The 15,000-nt window shown below is 45.8% G+C and overlaps 3 protein-coding genes across 6 annotated transcripts in view; 2 read left to right on the top strand and 1 right to left on the bottom strand.

The window, feature by feature from the left end:
- The window catches only part of LOC115179499 (transmembrane and coiled-coil domain-containing protein 3), a 37,195-nt gene extending 36,001 nt beyond the window's left edge, over nucleotides 1-1,194 (top strand). The window contains exon 14 of the mRNA XM_029741061.1: nucleotides 128-1,194. Coding sequence (XP_029596921.1) covers nucleotides 128-274 — 147 coding nt within the window. The 3' untranslated portion in view covers nucleotides 275-1,194. The remainder of the gene's footprint in view (nucleotides 1-127) is intronic.
- A 167-nt stretch (nucleotides 1,195-1,361) lies between these two features.
- LOC115179526 (transcription factor Dp-1) lies at nucleotides 1,362-11,923 on the top strand. Of its 4 annotated transcripts, none has more exons than XM_029741136.1 (12): nucleotides 1,362-1,513; nucleotides 2,895-2,977; nucleotides 3,644-3,710; nucleotides 4,365-4,468; nucleotides 5,327-5,448; nucleotides 7,817-7,988; nucleotides 8,170-8,316; nucleotides 8,676-8,744; nucleotides 8,887-9,038; nucleotides 9,397-9,563; nucleotides 10,222-10,300; nucleotides 10,521-11,923. In XM_029741136.1, the coding sequence occupies exons 2-12, from the start codon at nucleotides 2,966-2,968 to the stop codon at nucleotides 10,654-10,656; spliced, it is 1,227 nt and encodes a 408-aa protein (XP_029596996.1). In that variant the 5' UTR covers nucleotides 1,362-1,513; nucleotides 2,895-2,965; the 3' UTR covers nucleotides 10,657-11,923. The 4 variants fall into 4 exon arrangements, with proteins under 4 accessions (XP_029596996.1, XP_029596995.1, XP_029596998.1 ...); XM_029741135.1 differs by having other exon boundaries at nucleotides 1,374-1,542; XM_029741138.1 differs by lacking the exon at nucleotides 1,362-1,513 and adding an exon at nucleotides 1,872-1,890.
- A 4-nt stretch (nucleotides 11,924-11,927) lies between these two features.
- Nucleotides 11,928-15,000, bottom strand: part of LOC115179541 (potassium-transporting ATPase subunit beta-like) — a 7,238-nt gene continuing 4,165 nt past the window's right edge. Inside the window, exons 4-7 of the mRNA XM_029741162.1 lie at nucleotides 14,974-15,000; nucleotides 14,765-14,827; nucleotides 14,511-14,603; nucleotides 11,928-12,711 (exon numbers count right to left, since the gene is read on the bottom strand). The exon at nucleotides 14,974-15,000 is cut by the window's right edge and continues 173 nt beyond it. Coding sequence (XP_029597022.1) covers nucleotides 12,553-12,711; nucleotides 14,511-14,603; nucleotides 14,765-14,827; nucleotides 14,974-15,000 — 342 coding nt within the window. The 3' untranslated portion in view covers nucleotides 11,928-12,552. The remainder of the gene's footprint in view (nucleotides 12,712-14,510; nucleotides 14,604-14,764; nucleotides 14,828-14,973) is intronic.

Genomic DNA, 15,000 nt, shown 5'->3' with positions numbered 1-15,000 from the left:
TGTCACCACTCTGTCCTCTTCTTCCCCAGGTGTACCTGCTGGTTCTCAGTGTCACCACTCTGTCCTCTTCTTCCCTAGGTGTACCTGCTGGTTCTCAGTGTCACCACTCTGTCCTCTTCTTCCCCAGGTGTACCTGCTGGTTCTCAGTGTCACCACTCTGAGTCTCCTGCTGGCTCCGGTGTTGTGGAGAGCCGCCACACACAAGTGGGTCCCTCGAGCCGAACGCAAGACGCTCGCCCGCCCGCCCCCGCTGCTGCTACACCCAGCAGACTGAAGCCCATAGGGGCCCTGCAAAAGGGCCAAAGGATCAAAGGTCATTCTCCCTCTTTCCATGGAGAAAATAGTAATGACCCATTATCTTTGGGTCATTGGTTGCATCCAAAATGGCACCCTGTTCCCTACATAGAGCCCTGATCTAAAGTAGTGCACTATATAACGAATAGGGTGCCATTTGAGATGCGATCATTGTAGAATGGTTTACATGTACTCATTGTTGTCTTGACTGTCATTCCTCCACTCACGTCCTACAGTAGTTATGGAGGGATCCCTGATGAGAATACCATTTTGGTTTGTGACGTCACATTGTTGGTGATGACATATTCCGTTCAAGGGAATATTATTAGTCTGGGGTTGCATAAAGATCAGTTTCATCAGGACCAAACCTGGGAGAAAGACATAGGCCAAGGTTAACAGTTCAACTTTCCATTTAGTACGTTTGAATGTCAAGCTGATACTGTAAAGTCTGTGTTCTAACAAACACGGACATATAGAAACTGTATGTATGGGTTGTTTATGTCAGGGCTTTACATGTATGTATGCGTTATTGCACTCCTATGGCATCTAATGCTCTAAAATGTTTATTTTTCTTATGTTTCAGTGACTGTTTTATATGATAATGGCTCGATGATCTTATTCTGTTTGTATGGTGTACTGTACTGTAGCCTGCCTGGAGGAAAACTACTACAACTAGAAGACTTCCTGCTAATACATCATGTAAGGGAGAAATAAAGATATTGTATTTATTAGGCCAGTTATAGTTAGATTATGTATAAACGTTACAATGGAAATAAGGGGGTCATTCCAAGAACAAAACATTCCCATTTTACATTGTGTTAGGTTGGAGTTTGTTTAATATTCAACAAAATACAAAATGTTGTACATTATGTAATTAAAAAATGTTGGAATATGCACTTATTTATTAAAAGATTGGTTTATTGGTTCGGGAGGGGATGTCTTATTTTGATAATGTATATTTGAATATTGTCTGTCTCGTCCAATGAAATGTTTTGATATCGTTCTGTGGGTGTGGTCTATGCTTCCCGCGTGATGACGTTTACATTGTGCGTGTCCAATAGTTTCTTTCACATTTCAGACACCGCCAAGCTCAGTTTGGAGTGCTTAGTTGGTCGCACAACTCTGGAAGCTCAGCAGCCGGAGATCTGTCGGAGTTTGGGGACAAATGCTAACAGCTGACTCGGAGATAAATCAGAAAAGTGGCTTTCATTCTTTCAACGTAATTGATTTATTGATGAAGTAGAAGAGGTAGTTGCATTTGTACGCTGAGCAATTACGTTTATTTCGCTGGGTTTCAGTTTCAGTGGAGTAGAAGTAGTTAACTCGCTTACGTTAGCTAACGTCGCTGTCCATCAAATGTACAACTATTGCACCTAACGCAATCGAACAAATGCAGAGGCCATTTGAAGTCTTTTAGCTAAGCAAAATAAGTTTGAATTGAGGCGTGTCATTCAATCACATTCCTACCCATGGGTAAGGTAGCGAACTTATCCTGCCAGCAGTACGACACGTTAAATATATTCGCTTAATTTTTAGCTAGCTGGCTACAAAAATGGCTGACTCGGCTTCTAGCTAGCAGGTAGTTAACGTTCGCTAGTGAGTGCACTCTACCGTAAATAAAATACTATTGTCCACATCATCGTTACGTTAGTTACTAATGAATGTCTAACCGAAAAGCGGTTTTAGCAAACTATTACCTTAACGTTAGTTGACTGGCTATTAATTCAAAAAACTCCTGTCGTTGCGATGAGCTAACGTTAGCTAATAAATAGCTTGTGTCGATAGGGAGAACGAACTAGCATGCTGCGTGCTAACTTTAGGACAAACAACATGCTAGCCATCTGTCAAGCTTGCCAAGCAACCATCTTGACTGAAATTGCTACAAGTCATTCGTTCAATTACTGTCTGTCTTTGTAAAGATGCAGGTAACTAACTAATTGAAAATCTTTGCTCTCAGAGTCTGAAACGTTTGTCATAACTTGCTAGTTTATGTTTGCTTCGCTAACGTTAGTTTTAGCTAGTTTCCTGTTTGGAGGTTAATTTCGACCTCATCTGGGAGTTGCGGATCAAGAATAACGAGTGAGAACGGTCGTGGTAACTAGTTGATGGTTGTTAATACTCGTGTTTTAAACATACACAATGGTGGTTCACCTAACTTTCTTGCTAAATATATCTAGCCCAAGCTGCAAAACATGTATGATTGCATGTTGAGTAATGCGTAGTCAGCTTCTGGATCCAGATAGCTGCTGTTGTGCTTCCCCTGTCCGGCTATGGGAACCTTCTGTCGTTCATTGTTGTATTTACGCGGTTAGGCCTATGTTCTGTTCTCAATGGCCCATAGTTGGCAATAACTGAGTGTGGAGACCGATTGATGTTGTATGTTGAAACCAAGTTGTTTTCAAAGCTTCCATGCGGCCTAGTGGAGTGTTGTGGTTTGAATCCCTCAGAGGATATAGCCAGCCTATTCCAACCTTTGTAAAACAAGTTAAACAGAATGTTTAGCCCATCTGCATTAAATGTCCATTCTGCATTTCTTCTACAATCCTACAGTTTTATAACACTGAACTAAAGGCTCCCCTCCCTCCCATATTTTGCTGTAGGGAAGCAATTGCTGAACATCCCAAAGAAACCTTCTAGAAGACTTCATCTCCCACCCATAGGAGCTGATATCATGGCAATGGATGTGAGTTCTGGGCTAGAGTTATAGTGTGCAACCCATACAATTAGAATGAGTACTATTTCTATAGTGGAACTTTTTTCTTTTTTTTTACCATCCACATCCAGTTGTAGATCATTGCTTCAGGGAAGAACAACTAGATTGATTAACTTCCCTTTGTGGTTTGAGTGGTACAGGCTAAGTTGCTTTGAAGACCTTATCAACTTCCTGATTTAGCAGTGGTGGGTCTCACCATACCAAGTGGTGGTTGATACTTCCTGATTTAGTTGCTTGCTGTTGTGCGATTATCATCCGACAAACAACTTCAAACATTACTTGACCATCTCCTTCCATTCATAGTAACTAGTGGTTTATGCTCCATGATTTGGGAAACACTGGACTAGTGTCCACCCACCTACACAGTTCAAGATGGTCGCGGAGGTACTCAAACTCTAAAGTGTACACAGATTGATGCTCAATTGTTCACTCAAAGGTTGCCATGGAAATGGAGCAACACACTCACAGTAAACACATTTAGTAATCCATTGACCTCAGTCCAGCAGCACCTCCTTGCTCCAGACTAGTATAAAGCCAACTAGAGGGGAGAAGACAATCTAGAGAAGTTTGTAGCTCCTGGTGTTTCCATGGCGACAGTGTGGTGGTGTGGCCATAACAGAACATTGTGGTCTTTAGGCGGCTGTGATCGGTGCCAACGGAGAGATGAAGGTTTTCTACAACCAGAACCTCAGTCCCAGCAAAGGTAGGTAGCCACAGCACTCAGGGTTTCCCCCAGTTATTTTAATATAGGTGGACTGCACACTGGTGAACACTGGCATGGAGGAGTAAGACTTGGACAAGGGTGGCAGTACTAGAGAAACGCTAGAAGCATGATGATAATCAGCCGCTACTCCTGCAGGATGGGAGTTGATGGTAGGCTGTGACTCTCTAACAGAGGAGGGCAGTGTTGTCCCTAATGAGACCTTCTCTCTGACCAATCAAGTTGTAAGGGATTCCAGGGAGCTTGGGGTGATTCTCAATTAGGGTTGTCAAGATACCAGTGTCGCGATACTTCTGTGGCAAGGAAACAAAACATGAAGCAGTTTTAATTTCTTGAGAAAAACTGTCCTTATGTTAGAAACCAACAGCATTATGTTGTCACCTGGGAGTCTTTATTTATTAAGTAAACTATAGCACCCACAATTTTACATAAAGCAGTTTTTTATAAATATATATTACACACACACACGACTATGGAGTTCAGTCTAAATTATTTTTTCTTTTTTTCCACAATGGATAATCTGGTGTGATGATACTGGTACCGTAACAACCCAATCTCAAGTAATGCACTATATAGGGAATGGGGTGCCATTTGGGATGCACCCCTGGTGTTATAACAGTGTTCCTGTCCCTCCAGGTGTCCTGTCCCTGGTGACAGTCCACCCACAGTCCCTCTCTGTGGGGAAACAACTGCTTCCCAAAACCCTGGGGCCCTCCAACGTCAACATCGCCCCACACATGGTGAGACACAACACTACCACTAGTAACAGCCTCATTTCTAAGATCTCCTGTCTGAGGGCCCCTCTCCTCCTCCTGTCTGAGGGCCCCTCTCCTCCTCTGCTACTACTAGGGAAGCACTGGGCTTCCCATGTCTCCGTGGCGATAAAGCCTTCATACTAACTTTGAACAAGGCAGGGTGACCTGTGTGTGACCTGTGTGTGTGACCTGCGTGCCTGTGTGTGTGTGACCTGCGTGCCTGTGTGTGTGTGACCTGCGTGCCTGTGTGTGTGTGACCTGCGTGCCTGTGTGTGTGTGACCTGCGTGCCTGTGTGTGTGTGACCTGTGTGTGTGTGACCTGCGTACCTGTGTGTGTGTGACCTGCGTACCTGTGTGTGTGTGACCTGCGTACCTGTGTGTGTGTGACCTGCGTACCTGTGTGTGACCTGCGTACCTGTGTGACGTGTGTGACCTGTGTGTGTGACCTGCGTACCTGTGTGACGTGTGTGTGACCTGCGTACCTGTGTGTGACCTGTGTGTGTGTGACCTGTGTACATAAGCTGATCACAAACCCTTCAGTCAGCAGGATTATAATAAGAACTCCTCATCAACATGATCATCCTATTAATGAGACAAGCCCCAGAGCTCAGGGTTCAGCTAGAGATGCATAGACATAGAAACCCTAGATCTATAGAGAGATCTAGACCCCAGCCATGATATGTTGATCTGGCTAGCCTCCATAGCTTCTAGTATGGTGTAGATAGATGCTATATAGATCGCTCCTCACTGCTTCGAAAGAAGCGCATACATTTTTCATTTCTTTCATTTATTGCTTTTTTTAAAGTTCTGTCTGCATAGTAACTGTCCCTCCCTCTGTCTCAGGTGATGGGTACTCCTCAGAGGCCCAGTGGGTCAGGGGGGTTAGTGATGGGCAGCCCTCACACACCCAGTACCCAATACAGACCACAGAGCCAGCCCCCTGATGCCTCTCCCTGGTCCACCGGGTAAGACACATACACAATGGTATACAAACACTCCTCATGCTGGTCATGGTCACCTCGTCGTTTGGGTCAGCTTTAGGTCAATTCTCAGCAAGGAGGCTGGCTGACTTCTTGGGAAAGTTCTCTCTCGTTAAGAGATTGACATGTCAGAACATTGAAGTATTCACACCCTTGGACTTTTTCCAAGATTTGTTACAAATTGGGATTACGTTTGGATTTAATTGTTGCTTTTTGTCAACGATCTACACAAAATACTCTGTAAAAGTGGGAAAATAATTATAAAACCGCTATATCTTGATTAGGTAATTATTCAACCAAGTCAATACATGTTACAATCACCTTTGGCAGAGATTACAGCTGTGAGTCTTTCTGGGTAATGAGTCTGTAAGCGCTTTGCACACCTGGATTGTACAATATTTGCCCATTTTGTTCTTTAAAAAATTCTTCAAGCTCTGTCAAGTTGGTGGTTGTTCATCGCTAGACAGCCATTTTCAAGTCTCAACTTAAATCTTGAAGATCTACGGCAACTGTTACTAGGCCACTCAGGAACGTTCAATGTCTTCTTGGTAAGCAACTCAAGTGTATATTTGGCCTTGTGTTTTAGGTTATTGTCCTGCTGAAAGGTGAATTTGTTTCCCAGTGTCTGGTGGAAAGCAAACTAGGTTTTCCTCTAGGATTTTGCCAGTGCTTATAGCTGTATTTTATTTTTATCCTAAACTCCCTAGTCCTTGCCGACGACAAGCATACCCATAACATGACGCAGCTGCCACCATGCTTGAAAATATCAAGTGGTAATCAGTGTAGCGTTGGATTTGCCCCTAACATTACACTTTGTATTTAGGACAAAAAGTTAATTTCTTTGCCACATTTTTTCTTTATTGCTTTAGTGCCTTATTGCAAACAGGATGCATGTTTTAGAATATTTGTTCTGTACAGGCTTTTCACTATTTATGTTAGTGATGTAACTTCAATGTTGTTGATCCATCCTGAGTTTTGTCCTGTCAGACATTCCGCTGTTTTACCGTCACCGTGGTGAAATCTCTGAGCGGTTGTCTTCCTCTCCGAGTTAGGAAGGACGCCTGTATATTGTTGTATTGATACACCATCCACAGTGTGAGGAAGAACTGCACAATGCTCAACGGGATATTCAATGTCTGTTTTTAACCTATAGGTTCCCTTCTTTGCAAACCATTGGAAAACCTCCCTGGTCTTTGGTTGAATCTGTGTTTGAAATTCACTGCTCGACTAAGGGACATTACAGATAATTGTATGTGTGAGGTACAGAGATGAGGTAGTCATTTAAAAATGTTAAACACTATGATTGCTCACTTATGTGACTTAAGTCCATTTTTACTTCTAAATGTATTTAGGTTTGCCATAACAAAATGGTTGAATACTTATTGACTCAAGACATTTGAGCTTTTCATTTAATGAATTTGTAAGCATTTGTAAAAACATCATTCCACTTTGACAGGATGGGGTAGTGTGTGTAGATCAGTGACACAACAAGAGGTGTGAATACTTTCTGAAGGAACTTCTCTGTTCCTAGTCTGTCTCTCCATCAGCCATACTCAACTGGCTGATAGAGGTCAGGGACAGATGTTAGGGTCTGGCCGGGGTTAGAAGGGTCTGGCCGGGGTTAGAAGGGACCACAGGTCCCGACCACAGGTCCCGACCCTCAGTCAGTCTGGCTTGCAACTTACTGCTGTTGAGTTGTAATAGTACAATGCACATGGTTCGATTTGGGAACAGTTTGGGGTCACGATAAATGCCAATATCCATCTGAACCGTTGCCATCTGGGAAATGTGTGACTGGACCTTGTTAAATAGTAGAGTACTAGATCACCAAGATGTATCACACCCAGTGCAAATAGTTCAGTAACCTATCTCAACTCCTGCTCTGACTGTCTTCTCCTCTCTTATTCCTGACTGTCTTCTCCTCTCTTATTCCTGACTGTCTTCTCCTCTCTTATTCCTGCTGACTGTCTTCTCCTCTCTTATTCCTGCTCTGACTGTCTTCTCCTCTCTTATTCCTGCTCTGACTGTCTTCTCCTCTCTAACTCCTGCCCTGACTGTCTTCTCCTCTCTAACTCCTGCCCTGACTGTCTTCTCCTCTCTAACTCCTGCCCTGACTGTCTTCTCCTCTCTAACTCCTGCCCTGACTGTCTTCTCCTCTCTAACTCCTGCCCTGACTGTCTTCTCCTCTCTAACTCCTGCTCTGACTGTCTTCTCCTCTCTGACTCCTGCTCTGACTGTCTTCTCCTCTCTAACTCCTGCTCTGACTGTCTTCTCCTCTCTAACTCCTGCTCTGACTGTCTTCTCCTCTCTGACTGTCTTCTCCTCTCTAACTCCTGCTGTGGTTGTGTTCCAGGAAGCGTGGTACTGGTAAGAAGGGGGATAAGAACGGGAAGGGACTTAGGCATTTCTCCATGAAGGTGTGTGAGAAGGTGCAGAAGAAGGGAGTAACTACCTACAATGAGGTGGCTGACGAGCTCGTGGCAGAGTTCAGCGCCAACGACACCCTCCTCTCGCCCGGCGACTCGGTGAGACACACAGCCAATCAAAAACCATCAGACCAGGGTTTCATCCGTACAACAAATAGCCCAATCCGAGTTGAAGATGCACAGGTTCTGTACAGCCCTATGGGCCCTAGTCAGAATTAGTGCACTATAAAGGGAGTAGGGAGCCATTTGGGACACCTCTCTCTCTCTCTCTCCCCCTCAGCATTCCTACGACCAGAAGAACATCCGACGGCGTGTGTACGACGCGCTCAACGTGCTCATGGCCATGAACATCATCTCTAAAGAGAAGAAAGAGATCAGGTGGATCGGCCTGCCCACCAACTCAGCCCAGGAGTGTCAGAGCCTGGAGGTAAGAGATCAGGGGGGGGTCAGAGCCTGGAGGTAAGAGATCAGGGGGGGGTCAGAGCCTGGAGGTAAGAGATCAGGGGGGGGTCAGAGCCTGGAGGTAAGAGATCAGGGGGGGGTCAGAGCCTGGAGGTAAGAGATCAGGGGGGGGTCAGAGCCTGGAGGTAAGAGATCAGGGGGGGTCAGAGCCTGGAGGTAAGAGATCAGGGGGGGTCAGAGCCTGGAGGTAAGAGATCAGGGGGGGTCAGAGCCTGGAGGTAAGAGATCAGGGGGGGTCAGAGCCTGGAGGTAAGAGATCAGGGGGGGTCAGAGCCTGGAGGTAAGAGACACACCTGTAGCCTGATGTATTCCTGTCATGGTCAGGTGGAGAGAGAGAGACGACTGGAGAGGATCAAACAGAAACAGTCTCAGCTTCAGGAGCTCATTCTACAGGTAAACACCCTCCGCTGTGGGAACATACACCCCTATTAAAGACGCTCACGCTGTCTTGCTGGTGGCTTCAACGTTGCCTGAATGTCATCTCAACGACGTTGACTGAGCGGTATCTCAACATTGTGTGAATGTCTCGGTGCAGCAAATAGCGTTCAAGCGCCTGGTGCAGCGTAATCGTGCAGCGGAGCAGCAAGCAGGCAGGGCTCCACCCCCAAACTCTGTCATCAACCTGCCCTTCATTATCATCAACACCTCCAAGAGGACCGTCATCGACTGCAGCATCTCCAACGACAAGTAAGAGACCAGAGACTCGAACACAATTACACTGGTCCTGTTTCACTCCTGTGTATTATATTCTTGCATGTCCCAACTCCCTTTGAGACTCCTTGGTGTGTGCAGCATGGGAGTGATTTCAAATTCAACACCAAACCTCATCTAATCATACCTGTCTCTGCCTCCTGCCCCTCTCCTGCCTCCGTCCCCCCTCTCCTGTCTCCGCCCCCCCCACTCCTCCCTCCGTCCTCTCCTCCCTCCGTCCTCTCCTCCCTCCGTCCTCTCCTCCCTCCCCCCCTCTCCTCCCTTCCTCCCTCCGTCCTCTCCTCCCTCCCCCCCCTCTCCTCCCTCCCTCCCTCCTGCCTCCGCCCCCCTACAGGTTTGAGTACCTGTTCAACTTTGACAACATGTTTGAGATCCATGATGACATTGAGGTGTTGAAGAGAATGGGGCTGGCCTGTGGTCTGGAGGTGGGCCACTGTTCACCAGAGGACCTGAAGGAAGCACGCACCCTGGTGCCCAGAGCCCTGGAGCCCTATGTTACAGGTCAGTATGGCTGGCTCCCACAGGGCACCCTGGTGCCCAGAGCCCTGGAGCCCTATGTTACAGGTCAGTATGGCTGGCTCCCACAGGGCACCCTGGTGCCCAGAGCCCTGGAGCCCTATGTTACAGGTCAGTATGGCTGGCTCCCACAGGGCACCCTGGTGCCCAGAGCCCTGGAGCCCTATGTTACAGGTCAGTATGGCTGGCTCCCACAGGGTGCCCAGAGCCCTGGAGCCCTATGTTACAGGTCAGTATGGCTGGCTCCCACAGGGCACCCTGGTGCCCAGAGCCCTGGAGCCCTATGTTACAGGTCAGTATGGCTGGCTCCCACAGGGCACCCTGGAGCCCAGAGCCCTGGAGCACTATGTTACAGGTCAGTATGGCTGGCTCCCACAGGGCACCCTGGTGCCCAGAGCCTTGGAGCCCTATGTTACAGGTCAGTATGGCTGGCTCCCACAGGGCACCCTGGTGCCCAGAGCCCTGGAGCCCTATGTTACAGGTCAGTATGGCTGGCTCCCACAGGGCACCCTGGAGCCCTATGGTACAGGTCAGTATGGCTGGCTCCCACAGGACACCCTATTCAGCCTGATATACTTGGGCTGGGAGTGTGTAAAGGAGGCTGTAGAAATGACGTCTTTTATTCTAATTTTTTCCCCTTCAGAAATGGCCACGGGTCCAATAAGCAACGTCTACATCACAGGAGCCTCGTCTACAAACGGAGGAGGACGCCGTCACACAAGGTGAGTCTTCTATAGAGATGTACTTCAGAGCTCATTTACCTATCTGGAGGGTGGAAGCTCTCGGTGGCGCTTCCCATGCTAAAACAGGCTTTGTTTCAAGTGTGCCCTCTATCCAACTCTATGGTCTCTTTCTTTCTGAGCTCTTTTTTTAATAAACAGGAAGTGATGTAACAGGAAGGTCTTAACTAATTCCATCTTCTGTTTCCTGCTGTATAATCAGTAGCGCCGATGGCACGGTGGCGTCCATTTCCAACGACTCACACTACAGCGGCTCGCGAGGCCACACCCCCGTGTCCTACATGGCAGATGAGGAAGAGGATGACGAAGACTACGACGACGATGATTTAAATCAGTAGTTTCTCACACAACCAACTCTAACAGCCCAGTCTGACTCACCAGCTGTGTTCCAAATGGCTTCCTATTCCCAATATACTGAACTACTTTTGACCAGGGCCATATTGGCACAGAAGTAGTGCACTGTATAGGGAATCGTGCCATTTGGAATGCATGCAGCCCATGTCCCATGAACAAGTCTCTCTCCCTTCCTCCAGCTCCATCTCAGGCCTTCCCTCCACCCCACCAAGCTATCTACGAGGAGGCCCCTGCTTCTCCTTCCTCAGCTGCCTTCAGAATGCACAGAGCTCACCAACGCAATGGCCTTCTGGGAAATGTAGTCTTTGCTGCCAAGGACACTGTGCCTGTATAATGCCTTTTGTGGGATTAATTTATTTTTTCTCCTTCTGATGCTGTGATTGCTGTGAGTGTAATCTCCACAACGTGCTCCTCTTTAGCCCGCCTCCCCGTTACAGGAAATGGGAGCTTTCTCATGCCAAACATTTTTTTTTGTTCTTGAGTGAACTGGTATACGGCCACAGAAAGATTCCCTCCAGAAACCTGAGATCTGCCTTGTTTGACTGTATTACAGTATTTAACATTATGAACAGTAGTGGTGTCAGTCAATGACATGACAGTGAAATGACTTCCTATACAGCTCCTAGGGGAGAGTGTGTGTTTTGTACTTTACTTATTTGTAGTAATATTTTCTTATTTTGTGTGTGACTTCCTTCTGGCAGCTATTTTCAAGATTGGTCAGAATGTGTTTTTGGATGGTCACTTGGCCCTGTGTGTCACTGTGAATACCTACAGACAGCAGAGGCCAAATGTCCCTGTGTGTGACGGTAGAGGAGACAAGGCCACCCATCCCCTCTCAAAGCAAGGTGACCATGTTCATCTCAGAGTTGGAGTCAAGAGAACGTTGTTGTAAATTAGAAGTGGTTCTCTGCCTGGCTGGCAGGCAGCCCATTGAGACAAAACGTACCGAAATGTTTCTAAATATCTCAATGCTCTACTTAATGAACGACACCCAGAGTGAAGTAGCTGCATATTATCAATGAACTGAACTTTGGGGAGGATGGAGCTGTTCATAGGGTAGAAACAAGCTCAAGACTTCAGGATTGTGTCAAAAGCCAAAATAGGGGAGTCCACTAAAATGACCCCCCCCCCCCCCAAGGAACTTTTGTAAAACTGAACAAAATGTCGACTCTGCAATAGGCGTACCTTTATTTCTTTCTGTTATCTAATGAGTTTGGAAATTATAGAGAATAAATATAGAGGGTGTTTGAACTTATTGTCTTTATGGATTTTAATACATGTTTAATATTTCTGGTTTCATTATGATACAATGCATAGGTAATGTCTTGGTTGTACGAGCAGCACTCAGTTAACTACATGTTAAATACCCTTCCTAGAAGCCATATAAAACCACTGTTTGGACAGGGATGGTTGGGTTTCCAGATGAAATCTGGAGGTGCTGGCTAGCAGAGTAGGACACTAGGACAAAGAGAAGGAGAGCCTCTCTAGGACCTCGGATGCAGTAACTGAATTACCATCATACCCTGATGAAGACAGCTTGTCTGTCCAACCACTGCTTATTCAATTATTGCATATGAGCTCGTGTGCAGCTCTCCTTTTTCATGGGTTTCCAGATTGTCTTGGTCAGGATCATAGAGTTGGATAGATGGCTCAAACTGGGTGGGAATTTCTATGGGTTAAGGAAATACTTCAAGAAATTATGAAGATATCAATTGTTATCTTCCCACAGACAACTTTAAAATGGAGAAAGCCCTCAACTGCGCTTCCCATTCTGTCACAAATGTCATAATTGCAAAGATGAGGAACACTACCCAATTCTATGGCTCTGACCATGGTTAGGACCTAGATGGTTGGATTGCCGGCTTGTCTAGTAAAATCTATTATTTCAGAGCCTTGAGCAGGAAGACCACCTTCCCCTGGTATGGTTCGTATGAGTCTTGATAGGCGATGTTGTGGGCCACCACACGACACTGGATCTTAGCCTCCCTCTCTTTGACCAGGTGGAACTTCACAGCCACTAGAGGGTTAACGTAGGTGGGCTGTGTGGAGGGAGACCAAGAGAGGGTTCATGGTTCATACCAATCATGTTTAGACATAGAGTTGGATAGAGGGACCAACTGCCACAATGCTTGTTTTTAACAATTATAGCAAAGATGTGCTCGCTGTCAAACTCTATGATAAAGTGCCTTCGGAAAGTATTCAGACTCCTTGACTTTTCCAAGTTTTATTCTAAAATGTTTTTTTTTTTTTTTTATCCTCGGCAATCTACACACAATACCCCATAATGACAAAGCGAAAACAGATTTTTAGAAATCTCTGCAAATTGTATTAAAAATAAAAAACAAATACCATTATTTACATAAGTATTCAGACCCTTTGCTATGAGATTCGAAATTGAACTCATGTGCATCCTGTTTCCATCGATCATCCTTGAGATGTTTCTACAATTGATTGGAATCCACCTGTGATAAATTCAATTGACTGAACATGATTTGGAAAGGCACACACCTGTCCATAGAAGGTCCCACAGTTGACGGTGTACGTCAGGGCAAAAACCAAGCCCTGAGGTCGAAGGAATTGTCCGAAGAGCTCCGAGACAGGATTGTGTCAAGGCACAGATCTCGGGAAGGGTACCAACATATGTCTACCTTTGAAGGTCCCCAATAACACAGTGGCCTCCGTCATTCTTAAATGGAAGAAGTTTGGAAACACCAAGACTCTTCCTAGAGCTGGCCACCCGGCCAAACTGAGCAATCGAGGGAGAAGGGCCTTGGTCAGGGAGGTGACCAAGAACCCAATGGTCACTCTGACAGAGCTCCTTTGTCTCAGTTCATGAGAAACAAGATTCTCTGGTCTGATGAAACCAAGATTGAAGTCTTTGGTCTGGAGGAAACCTGGCACCATCCCTACGGTGAAGCATGGTGGTAGTAGTATCATGCTGTTGGGAGGTTTTCCAGTGGCAGGGACTGGAAGACTAGTCAGGATCAAGGCAAAGGTGAACGGAACGAAGTACAGAGATCCTTGATGAAAACTTGCTCCAGAGTGCTCAGGACCTCAGACTGGGGTGAAGGTTCACCTTCCAACAAGACAACAACCCTAAACACACAGCCAAGACAACGCAGGAGTGGCTTCAAGACAAGTCTCTGAGCCCAGACTTAAACCTGATCTAACATCTCTGGAGAATTCTGAAAATAGCTGTGTAGCGATGCTCCCCATCCAACCTGACAGCTTGAGAGGATCTGCAGAGTAGAATGGGAGAAACTCCCCAAATACAGGTGTGCCAAGCTTGTAGCATCATACCCAAGAAGACTCGAGGCTGTAATCGCTTCCAAAGGTGCTTCAACAAAGTACTGAGTAAAGGGTCTGAATACTTATGGAAATGTGATATTTCCGGGCTGCAACATTTTTTTAACTGTTTTTGCTTTGTCATTACGGGCTGTAACGTAACAAAATGTGGAAAAAGTCAAGGGGTCTGAATACTTTCTGAATGAACTGTATATACATTGTTGTAAATCAGTACAGGGGGTTCATGCACGGGTGTATCCATTAGTCTGATTTTTTTGCGAAAGGAAACCGTTTACCCCAAATGGGGCAGTGTTTTTCCTGTGAAAATGAGTTTGTATTGGACAAATTCAGGTATATCCTTCCCCGGTTTGTTCCGTTTTGCTCTTTTTGCTTACGTTAGATTCCTACATTTAATGGTAAATGGATTACAATGCAAAACGTTTTGCAATGGATTTCGACAAATGAATACACCCCAGGTGTAAGTAAACCATGCATTGAGTTTCACAAAACAACATTAGTTCCATAGAGAGAAGAAGACAGTTGTCGTGGTTACCTGAGCCAGCTTGCCGTAGTATGGGAAGTAGGATAAGTCGAAGGTTCCGTTGGTGGGGAAGTACTCGATCATGTCTATGTTATCATGGCCGCTCTGCGCACACACACCAACCATCCATTAAATACTGTTGGCAGACTAGATTTAATGTTCTGAGAAACTGTCTTCCTGGGCAGCCATGTTGAGCAGAGTCACAGATTTATTTCTATATAAATATACGGCTTTGGTGTTGAGTAGCCATCTTGGTTTATACTCACCAGTATAGTGCAGTTCAAATGAGGAGCCATGCCAGTCCCGTTGTTGGGCAGGAAGTTGATGATCTGGGTTAGAAACATCATGCATATCAGTGCAATTTCCTAATGTGTTATAAATGTATTATAATGTGTTATAACATCCCCACTTGTTGTAAATGTCATGTGCATAACATAATGTAATATTTCCAGCTGGTTTGTGACTGTGAACGCACCCTGTTCATCTTGATGATGACGCAGGG

The sequence above is a fragment of the Salmo trutta genome, chromosome 39 (genome assembly GCF_901001165.1).
Source record: "Salmo trutta chromosome 39, fSalTru1.1, whole genome shotgun sequence".
Classification (NCBI taxonomy): Eukaryota; Metazoa; Chordata; class Actinopteri; order Salmoniformes; family Salmonidae; genus Salmo; species Salmo trutta.
The sequence above is the reverse complement of the archived record's forward strand: the minus strand, read 5'-3'. Positions and strand labels throughout refer to the sequence as shown.

What these genes read in the sequence shown, in the direction of transcription:
- LOC115179526 (XM_029741136.1), top strand. An exon ending in GAACCTCAGTCCCAGCAAAG is followed by an intron (nt 3,711 to 4,364) that starts GTAGGTAGCCAC and finishes CTGTCCCTCCAG; the next exon opens with GTGTCCTGTCCCTGGTGACA. An exon ending in AGGAGTGTCAGAGCCTGGAG is followed by an intron (nt 8,317 to 8,675) that starts GTAAGAGATCAG and finishes TGTCATGGTCAG; the next exon opens with GTGGAGAGAGAGAGACGACT.